Source organism: Triticum aestivum, chromosome 2B, assembly GCF_018294505.1.
Source record: "Triticum aestivum cultivar Chinese Spring chromosome 2B, IWGSC CS RefSeq v2.1, whole genome shotgun sequence".
Taxonomy (NCBI): domain Eukaryota; kingdom Viridiplantae; phylum Streptophyta; class Magnoliopsida; order Poales; family Poaceae; genus Triticum; species Triticum aestivum.
The window spans coordinates 580,256,624-580,266,963 of record NC_057798.1 but is presented as its reverse complement, the minus strand read 5'-3'; the positions used below and the strand labels follow the sequence as shown (position 1 = coordinate 580,266,963).

General features: G+C 51.1%; 2 protein-coding genes across 2 annotated transcripts; one reads left to right on the top strand and one right to left on the bottom strand.

The window, feature by feature from the left end:
- The first annotated feature begins 4,900 nt into the window (after positions 1 to 4,900).
- LOC123046146 (vacuolar-processing enzyme beta-isozyme 1-like) lies at positions 4,901 to 7,272 on the top strand. The gene is made up of 8 exons (XM_044469442.1): positions 4,901 to 5,062; positions 5,179 to 5,343; positions 5,452 to 5,608; positions 5,699 to 5,784; positions 5,886 to 6,085; positions 6,203 to 6,461; positions 6,584 to 6,790; positions 6,884 to 7,272. Exons 2-8 carry the CDS (start codon positions 5,248 to 5,250, stop codon positions 7,064 to 7,066), a joined length of 1,188 nt encoding a protein of 395 aa, XP_044325377.1. The 5' UTR covers positions 4,901 to 5,062; positions 5,179 to 5,247; the 3' UTR covers positions 7,067 to 7,272.
- Positions 7,267 to 10,088, bottom strand: LOC123046147 (plasmodesmata-located protein 8). Its single transcript, XM_044469443.1, has 3 exons — positions 9,089 to 10,088; positions 7,927 to 8,028; positions 7,267 to 7,639 (listed from the first exon to the last, which is right to left on the bottom strand). Exons 1-3 carry the CDS (start codon positions 9,858 to 9,860, stop codon positions 7,635 to 7,637), a joined length of 879 nt encoding a protein of 292 aa, XP_044325378.1. The 5' UTR covers positions 9,861 to 10,088; the 3' UTR covers positions 7,267 to 7,634.
- Positions 10,089 to 10,340: the final 252 nt, after the last annotated feature.

Genomic DNA, 10,340 nt, shown 5'->3' with positions numbered 1-10,340 from the left:
GGTCTTGGTGGCGGGCTGTCGGAGACACAAGCATCATCTTCATCAGCCAAGTTCTCAAGAACTCTCATATTGTGGCATGTAGTGATAATTTTACAACTGGGGCGCAAAGGTTAATTGACTCTGGTGCATCTAGACATATGGTTGGATCTAATAGGGGGTCTTACAAAGGCCTGGGCATTCGGTTACCCGGAAGAGTTCGGTTCGATACTTCGGGTTATTTTAAATTTCGGTTTTGAGAATATGCTACCCGATCGGTTAACTGAAAAAGAGATAACCGAGGGTTCGGTGCTTGGGTTGACCGAGTAGGACCGATACACTTCAGTTTTGGAATCTAAATCTCACGGATTCGCTTGCCTTTTGCGCATGTAAGCTGCCACTTTCCATCACAGATTGAGGCCCAGCAACAAAAGCAGCCGGGGCGGGGAAAAAGAAGATGTGGAAGCACGCCGGGAAGGAGGGAGACAGAGGCGGAGGAGATGTCGTTGGGCGCTGGCCACCGAACAACCTTGCAGAGCGCAGAGAGCTGGCCGCTGGACAACCCCGCTGGACGCTGGCTGCTGGACCACCACCGCCGCCCGTCAGACTTGATTGCAGATAAGTGCAAGATAGGGAGGCAGCAGGGGCAAGCGCCTTCTCTCATGGGGTATCTTGCAACTAATAAAGTTGATGGGTAGCAATATGTCTGTTATTTTTTTTTTTAGCAAAGCATGCGTCTGTTTGTGGCTGTGATGAAAAGAAAAGGCTGAGAAAAATTGTCGTGTACTTGGTTGATGGGCTAATCGGCATAGCTAGTCGGATGTGCTTTACTTAAATACTTCGGTTTATTCGGGAGATTCGGTCAGTGCACTCTAGTGACCGAATTCACCGAACTAATTTTGGTTTTTGCTATTTGCCAACCGAACGAACAACCGAAGCTTCGGTTCTCGGTTTTTTCGGCTTTGGTCTCGTTTTTTCGGCTCCGGTCTTTGGTTCTTAGTTTTTATGCCCACCCCTACCCACCGGGGCTTGCTTGGACCATCATTGCCCTCCTTGCTTCATGTTGACCAACAATGACCTTTTTTGACTGCATAGGGGGTGGGACCTCAGTAGGGTTGAAGGCATGACTCGTGTTAACCGGCATTGACCTTTGCTTCTTGACTCGTGTTAACCGGCATTGACCTTTGCTGGCCGCTCATGTGGCGTGATGGGGTAGGACATGAAGCGGGACGGTCGAAGCCATTACTGCAACATCCATCATTTCTACTAAAAATACCAGTGTGCAAGCATCGATTTTATTTGCATTTTTCAATTGCTAATTTGCTACTGATAAGGATCTTGACAAGGTGAGTCCTTCACGTTTTCAGCAGCGCCACCGAAGCTGCATACGCTGCCTGTTAGAATAAATCCGAGGCCACCGTTGATCATTCGAGGACCAAGCAATCACACGAGCACGACACCGAGATTTGTTAATGAGATTCACCGATATGGCTACATCCCCGGAGCCTGACTATGGGCGCTCCTCCTCATGACACCGCTACAATACCGCACCCGGTCGCCCTGGACACCGGCACATGCCGCCGGCTTTCCCTGCGTTCCGGTGCTATTATGTTGGCATAGGTTACATCGTGTGTCTACCCTCGCTATATAAGAGAGGCCTAGGATGCAAGTGTCCTACTAGGACACGACTCCACATCCTATGTAAACACGATACAACTACAAGTCCAACTGTAACCTACCTTGTACACTATATTCGACACAACTCCAACAAACTCCACCTTGGCGAATATACTCCACCACCTTGAATTTGTCCATGCGTCAAACTTCCATGTACATTGGACTTGAGTTTATCCCATGAGCACCGCTACTACTCCAAAGACTCCATGTGACTCCACCTGCAACTTGTAGTCCCTTCTTTTCTTGACCACAGTCAACACTCGAGCGAAATTAAGTTCCACATTACTCTAGTTTGCGCTCCCAACTTTCAGAGTATCAGTCCAACGCCATCACACACTGATCTCTGACCTGCGTGAAAGTGAACAACTCACATATTGGGTGTCACACATAAGAGTTACCTGAACTCAACATCATCGCTCCTTTCTTGACCGTCTGTCTGAAACTTGAAGGAATTTCACCATTGCTTGTAGTCATTTCGAGTCAAATTCGCAGTTGTCTCACCACATGTATGACCACCAGAGCCCTGACCCGTCTCCATGTCCCGTGCGTACCGCACGCCTCGCCGCTATTTCCGCGTCGAGCCTCCGCTGTTCAGGTCGAGTCTCAAGGGTCACGGACCCACACCACTCAACCTCCACTGCAGAGTTCCACCGATCATCACCGACCGATGACGAGTTCCACGCTTCCATCAGACCACTGAGCTCCAGTCCGAATTGCATGTCACTCGCTTTTCACGCTGAATAGGCTTCGACTCTCTGAGCTCTTACGCCGTAGCCCCTCAATCAGCACCGAGTGAAGTCTTCGAGACTCCAGCTCCACCTTCAACATGACTCCATGGTAGATGATCAGTCCACCCACGCGCCCCGTCAACTTCAAGCTCCGTGTATACACCACCTTAAATCAACCCCGCGTCATAGTTTTGTCGAAGCCACACAAGCCCTCTGACCTGCGCCACGTGTTTCCACGTCCAGAAGTCGGTCACTATCAGCATCACGCACCTATGTCATCGTCGCCGATTCCACCACCGTCTTCTGTACCAACCGACTTGCGTCGATCCGTCAGACTGCCTAGTCCGACCCAGCCGAACTCGTTCGACTGTATGACACGCTCAAGGCTCCCAAATCATCTTCACGAATTTCCATCCATCACATGATAATTTCATCTCAGCTGGCATGACTTCCCGCAACGCCTTCAAGCATCCCTGTTGTTCCAATAAATCTTTCACCCGTGTCTGCCATAATCCAAGGTTTTCAATTCCGTGAACTTCTCCACCTCAAACTAGGTACCTGTTGGCGCCATAGCTCTTCATATGACTGACACTGTGAAAATTAACCGAGCTTCCACTGCAATGCCTCAAGTACACGAGCAAAACCTGATGAGGTACACCCTCATGTACTAATAGCAAAATCCAACCAAACTTGGTCTTTTCACGTAGCTCCTATGCACAACTCCTGACGCTAGCTATTGCTTTTGCCAAGCCCCTGTTTCGCTGATGGATTTTCTCCTTCCGCCGATTGATTTGCCTGCCTATCTCCGTGTCACGTGGAGACTCGGTCTCCGTTTTGGTCCAAACAAATCTCTGAAGTCTCTGCCGCCGTGCCACCAGCGAACAAGCCAGCTATCTCAACCATCAGGGTAGCCCAGCGCGTACCAGTCAGCAGCCATGGGCCAGCAAGCGGCCGTCCGTCCAGCCGCGTCCAACTGAGCCTTTGGCCGTATCGCCTCGCCTCGCCGCAGCCTCCCGGCTGCCATGCGCGCGCGCGCCTGTACACTCGCTCGATCGATCCAGATCGATCGCCGCACGTCCCTTGTTGCTGCTTTCTGATCTCGTCGAGAACTCTGCTAGCTTCCCATTGCTTCTTTTCCGCTGCTGTCCGATTATGCCGATATCCACGCACGTCGTTCACGACGAACGAAATCAACCCACGGTTCGGCCACCTCTTGATCAACACAACGACCTTCGAATAACCTAGCTCATGATACCACTTGTTAGAATAAATCCGAGGCCACCGTTGATCATTCGAGGACCAAGCAATCACACGGGCACAACACCGAGATTTGTTCTAACAAGGTTCACCGATATGGCTACATCCTTGGGGCCTGACTATGGGCGCTCCTCCCCATGACACCGCTACAATACCGCACCCGGTCGCCCTGGACACCGGCACATGCCGCCGGCTTCCCCTGCGTCCCGGTGCTATTATGTTGGCATAGGTTACATCGTGTGTCTACCCTCGCTATATAAGAGAGGCCTAGGATACAAGTGTCCTACTAGGACACGACTTCACATCCTATGTAAACACGATACAACTACAAGTCCAACTGTAACTTACCTTGTACACTATATTCGACACAACTCCAACACTGCCCCTCTCAAGTCGTCACGTTTTCAGCTGCAAGCGCAGAAAGTGTGCATGCATACGCTGCTCCTCTCAGGTCGTCGCACGTCCATATATATCAATTTCTTCTCCAAAAAATTGATCCACATCATGCGCCTGCATGCGTTACTAGGCCGTGTTCTCCTTCCCGGCTTTCGCCACCACAACAGCCACTGCCCGGTAGCTATATCAAGCAGCAGTACCGTGGGAAGACCACCTGCTACAAATTTGGAGCCTCAGTGCGCAAGGCGTCCGTACCTCTCCTTTCCCCTTCCGCGCGATGGATGCATCTGGGACTGGGAGGCTGCCCAAACCACGGAGCTGTGTCGCCCGCTAATTCATGGTGCTAACCGCCATCGCCGGTGCCCAGTGGCCAGTGGGTAGTTTTGCACATCCTATTTTTCATTTTTGGCGGTGAACTCCGTCCGCGTCATCGTGAGTTGATCACGCTTCTCTGTCCTCCTTCCATCATTTGCAAAAGCTGCGTCATGAAGAAACGATGGCGTGCGAGGGTCTACACTCTACGGCCCTCTTCCATCTTACTTCTCTCCCCTTTCCTTTTATTATCGTCCGCTAATTCATCACGCTAACCGCCATCGCCCGTGCCGAGTGCGACCGTCGTGCTTGGCCACGGCCGAAATCACGGCAGGTTAGCAAGTTTAGGCGGCCGGGCATTATGAAGCCAAAAATGGGAAACTGTGCACGCCACGCAAACCCCACTACGGATACGGAGGCGCTGCGCCTGCGCGCCTGCGCGAGCGAGAACTGCCAGGCGACGATCGCACTTCACTCCCTCTCAGCACGCCGCCGCGGCTATAAAATGCGGCGCCATCCCCCACAGGAACGATCACACTTCACTCTCTGCCTTCTCTTCCTCTCTAGGCTCGGAGCCGCTGATCCGGCTGCCGACGGAGAATGGGCATGCCCCTGCCCCTGCGCCTGGCCCTGCCGCGTCGGCGGCGGAGGAAGGGGTGACGAAGTGGGCCGTGCTTGTTGCCGGCTCCTCCGGCTACGAGAACTACCGGCATCAGGTGAGACGAGAGTCCTCAATGCAGCTCGTACATCATTCATTCACTATATGGAAATTTTGCCAGCTTGTCAAATTTCTGTGAGTGCTTGCTCTTGTTGATGCACGTACGACGTGCAGGCCGATGTGTGCCACGCCTACCAGATCCTGAAGAAGGGAGGCCTCAAGGATGAGAACATTGTGGTGTTTATGTACGATGACATCGCCAACAGCCCTGACAACCCAAGGCGTGGAGTCGTCATCAACCATCCTAAAGGCAAAGATGTCTACCATGGTGTTCCCAAGGTATCATTAGTTCCCTTTAATTCAAACAAGAGTGTTGTTTGATGTAAAGAATGCATGGCGTTGTATTCCTAAATTCCTACCAATGACTGATGATCAACTTTCTCACAGGACTACACTGGTGACCAGGTCACTGCTAAAAACTTCTATGCAGTTCTCTTGGGGAACAAAACCGCAGTTACCGGAGGGAGTAGGAAGGTGATAAACAGCAAACCAGAGGATCACATCTTCATCTTCTACTCGGATCATGGGTCTCCTGGTTCACTTGGTACATGCATAATCCCACATAAACGATCTTGCAGTTCAGCTGATATATATGTTTTGCACTATAACTCAGCTAACTTTATCAAACTTTTAGGTATGCCCAACTCACCAGATGTTTATGCTGACGACTTCATCAAAGTGTTACGGCAAAAGCATGCTTCCAAAAGCTATTCGAAAATGGTATGTATCCTTTATTTTCTTTTTCCCTTAAAAATTATATATTTTTCAATCTGGAACGGTATGTATGCTTTGAGTCCCATCTCTAATGAGAATTTTGGCAGATCATATATGTTGAAGCGTGTGAAAGTGGCAGCATCTTTGAGGGTTTAATGCCACAAGATCACAATATTTATGTTACAACGGCATCAAATGCGGTAGAAAGTAGCTGGGCAGCATACTGCCCTGAGGATGGAACACCACCTCCTCCTGAATATTTTACCTGTTTAGGTGACTTATACAGTGTTTCTTGGATGGAAGACAGGTAATAAGCATCAGCTAGCTGTAATATATGTAGTACAATGTACAAGTTTGTATCAGTTATCCACAATCATGACGCTTGCTTGCTATTCTGAACCATTCGATCCTGATTAATTTGCAGTGAAGCTCACGATCTAAAGAACGAAACCATCAAGGAGCAGTACGAGGTGGTGAAAGCGAGAACGGCACCCCGAAATGAGTCCATTAGAGGTTCTCATGTCATGGAGTATGGCGACAAGACTTTCAAGGAGGACATGCTTTTTCTCTACCAAGGTTTCGATCCTGCAAAGTCAAGCATCAGAAACAGGCCGCTGCCTATGCCCAGCCTGAAGAGTGCAATCAAGCAAAGAGATGCCGATGTTCTCTTCATGTGGAAGAAGGTAACAAAAATCCCACTTAGTAGATGCCGATATCTTGTCTAGTTCATCTTCTCTGTTACGTACTAAGTTTCATGTGTTTTGTTTTCACTATTTTTTCTGCTAATGTATGTTCTCGCTTTCAGTATGAGAAGTTGAATGGGGGATCAGAAGAGAAGCAGAGGGCTCTCAGGGAGGTCAAAGAAACCGTGCTGCACAGGAAGCATCTGGACACCAGTATCGATTTCATCGGGAAGCTCGTCTTCGGATTCGACAAGGGGCCTTCGGTGCTCGAGGCTGTTAGAGGCTCTGGCCAGCCATTGGTCGACGATTGGGATTGTCTGAAGACGATGGTGAGTGTAACATTTTCGTACTATGCAACACCCTGCACTCTTTCTGTTTCCGGTTGAACTTACTCTGTAGTATGTACTGATGCCATATGCCAGGTGCGAGTGTTCGAGTCCCAGTGCGGATCACTCGCTCAGTACGGCATGAAACACACGAGGGCGTTCGCAAACATGTGCAACAATGGCGTCTCCGAGGCCGAGATGAAGGAAGCGAGCATCAGCGCTTGCGACGGCTACGACATGGGGAAGTGGAGCCCGTTGGTTCGAGGGCACAGCGCCTGACCCGCTGCACTGAAGTACAGTACATGGGAGCAGTAGCAAACGCTCCAGCGAGATTCCTAGCTAGATCTCATATATGGTGTACATAAATACATAATACATTGGTATACAAGAAAGAAGAAACCGCCCAACACGGCGCCCCTGTGGCGTTGGGTTAATCAGTAGCGTATGGTCGTGCCTTTGTAAAACAAATTTGACTGCAATCAACTGAAAGGCAATGATTATTATGTAGCAAAAGTGTGTGAATGCCTTTGCATGACAGTGCCATCTCTTTTTTTTTTTGAAGAATTCTTGACAGTGCCATCTGATTTGGTAATGGTAATAATAAATAGGTGAGCCATGATTAGTGGACCAAAACTGATGACCCATTGTAGTAGGGTAGTGATCCTCCTACAGGCAGCCCTACCAAGATCACTTACATAAGCTATTGCTGACAAGATGAGATTAAGATCTTTGTGAAGCTCCCTTGATGCTAGTGTGGATTTGTCTTTCGCAAGTCGTTCGGTCTCGGGCCCGCATACCAGTATGCGAGAACTGAAGGTTATTCCAGGCGGCAATCTGAACTAATCAATTAACCTGCATTGATACACCAGTTTTCAGCAGGTTAGTGACTTGCTTCTTCAGACTCATAGTGTACTGTAATATACTCCCTCCGTTTCTAAATAAGTCTTTGGAGAGATTTTACTATGGACCACATACGGAGCAAAATGAATGAATATATACTCTAAAATGCATCTATATACATCCGTATGTGGTCCATAGTGAAATCTCAACAAAGACTTATATTCAGGACGGAGGGAGTAGAAGGGCATTCAGATGCTCTCCCAACTGAAAACAAGAGAAATTTTTTTAGGAGCCCTTACATGATTTCTTGAGGAAGGAGATGAAGACCACGATGAGGGCCAGCCCTGCCAAGATGCCTATGATTATGGCCAGGGTCCGCCCCACGTCATCTTGCGAATAATCTTCTTAGCAGCAAAAGAAAACCAGACGATCTGATTAGAATAAGCATATACAGTAGTACTGGTACAAAGCTAGCTAGATGCGCACTCTCGGTCTCTTTCCATCTTGTTTATCGGGAATATATTCAGAATAGGAGTGGTTGGCCGGCCCTCGCCGTCAGCCGCCGCCCGCCGGCAAGGTCTATTGTCAGTCCCACAATGTGCGCGCCTATCGCGGCCGCCGCACGGCCACAGCCCGCAGCCCTAGGCCCCGATATGCTGAAAAACCCGTGTCGTTTGGTGGCCATCAGAAAGTTCTCTGAACCTCTACTAGATCAACAAGTAAAGTTCGAATCTATGATAATGTGATGGCAGTCGCCTTTGGTGTTTCATTGGACCAGACCAGAGAACATATCATCATGACTTGTTGATGTCACGTCAGAGTTCAGATCGCCTTAATGACACTGTTTGTCTCGCCTAATTGAGTCCGATATATGATGCTGCGGTCCCCTTGAAAGGCCGCCGGGATGATTAGCGTATCTTAGGGATACGACTAAATGGTGTCCGTGGAGCTGAGCGGCTGATATGGCTGACTAAGTGGTGTTCCAAATGATGATGGCAATCTTTGGTGCTCTCTGCAATCGAGTGACTGATCTCATGTCCCTTTCTCTGGTGCTAACCGGGACACACACAGACCTATTTGATCTACTAGCAGCTAATTAAGTACTGTATGTCCCCGCAAAAAAAAAGTTAAGTACTGTATGTGCTCCTAGTTTACACCTTGGTACGGTGATTGTAAGACCATCCATTGTGTAAGCCCATGATAAAGTGAAAAGGGCTACTTTCAAAGGACATATTCCGACCGATCTCACTTATCAGCTTTGGTAAGTTTACCCACTGCCCATCGGAATCAATTCCAACAGTGCAACTTGCTCCGCCAATTGGCAGTTGATCCCATCTACCGGGTGACACCACGGCATCAGGAGGTAATGTTGCAGAGAACGAATTCTGGCAATATTATTATATTTGATTCGTTGGTTCAAAGTTCAGACGAACAGAGGAGGTGCATGGTAACGTAACGTACCTTGTGACGGGCGGAAGTAGTAGCCGCTGGCCCAGTACCGGACGTAGCACTGCGCCAGGTGCACGTCGGCGGCCAGCGCCGTGCCGCAGGCGCCCGTGAGCTGCCCGACGGCCTGCGCCAGGCACGCCGTGCAGTCGGCGGCGGCCAGGTCGCCCAGGCACTGCGAGACCCCCTGCACGCTGCCGGAGCTGCCCACCCTGTACCCGTCGGCCGCGGCCTGCAACGCGCCCAGCACGGCGTCCCGGTCCCGGAGGAAGCCGGCGTCGGCGCTGGTGCTGGCGCTGCACTTGCGGTACACCATGGCCGTGTCGGGCCGGCCCACGAAGTTGGTGCCGTCGTAGCGCACGTAGCAGCCCTCCAGCTGCAGCGACGCCGCGTAGGCGCCCGGGCACACCTGGCCGAGCTGCGCCAGCGCGTCCCGCACGCACGCCGCGCACTCGCCGTTGCCCAGGTCCCCGCGGCACTGGTAGAGCCCGTACGCGGCGGCGCCTCCGTCGCCCGTGCCGTTGGCGAAGCTGCTGTACGCGGCGTTGGGCGCCGTGTTGGTGATGGAGGCGAGGAGCGACTTGAGGTTGCCCTCGTAGGGGGTGCCCGGCTGGTACTTGGACGGCGAGCACCCCGCGTAGATGAACGTGTCGGTGTCCGCACCCGTGAACCCGGCGGCGAGGCCGATCACGAGCAGGGCGACGGCGACGGCAGCATCAGCGGCGCGCCCACGGCGGAGTTGGTTGCCAAGGTGCATGGCCGACGATGACGAGACGAACTTGCACATGCGCGCGCGCGTGTTTGTCCTGGTTTCGATGGCTGTGGTGACCGGGGGAGTGGCCAGTGTCCTGGGAGTGAAGAGAAGGGTGATGGCGAGGACGCAGAATAAATGCGAGCGCGAGGATTCGTGGTGTGCGAGGCCGTCTCGAGATTTTATACACACGTCGACTCAGAGACGACGGTGCCTCCTCCTTGACTCTGGTCTGATCCCGTCCATATAACTAGGGACTAGGGAGCTCTGTTCCTTCAAATTAGACAGGACCGATGACCGCGAACGCTCGGTTTTCGTTCTGCTTTACTATCAGCTGGCGATAAGATGGCAGCATGGCCATATGATATGGTGGTGGCATGCATGGTCATGGTGCGAACATATTTCTTGTACGTACAATTGGACGATGGATAGCGCTGGTGCCGTTTTGACGAGTGCACCGTCGTAATGCCATCATCAATCAGTTTAAGGCGATTGCGATATGGTGACTGGCGCGAC

Excerpts from the sequence above, each read along its gene's own strand:
- LOC123046146 (XM_044469442.1), top strand. The coding sequence starts at position 5,248 with ATGTACGATGACATCGCCAACAGCCCTGACAACCCAAGGCGTGGAGTC. Across the intron at positions 5,344-5,451 it reads TCTACCATGGTGTTCCCAAG|GACTACACTGGTGACCAGGT; the intron begins GTATCATTAGTT and ends ACTTTCTCACAG. Across the intron at positions 5,785-5,885 it reads CCAAAAGCTATTCGAAAATG|ATCATATATGTTGAAGCGTG; the intron begins GTATGTATCCTT and ends GAATTTTGGCAG.
- LOC123046147 (XM_044469443.1), bottom strand. The coding sequence starts at position 9,860 with ATGTGCAAGTTCGTCTCGTCATCGTCGGCCATGCACCTTGGCAACCAA. Across the intron at positions 8,029-9,088 it reads CTACTTCCGCCCGTCACAAG|ATTATTCGCAAGATGACGTG; the intron begins GTACGTTACGTT and ends GCTGCTAAGAAG.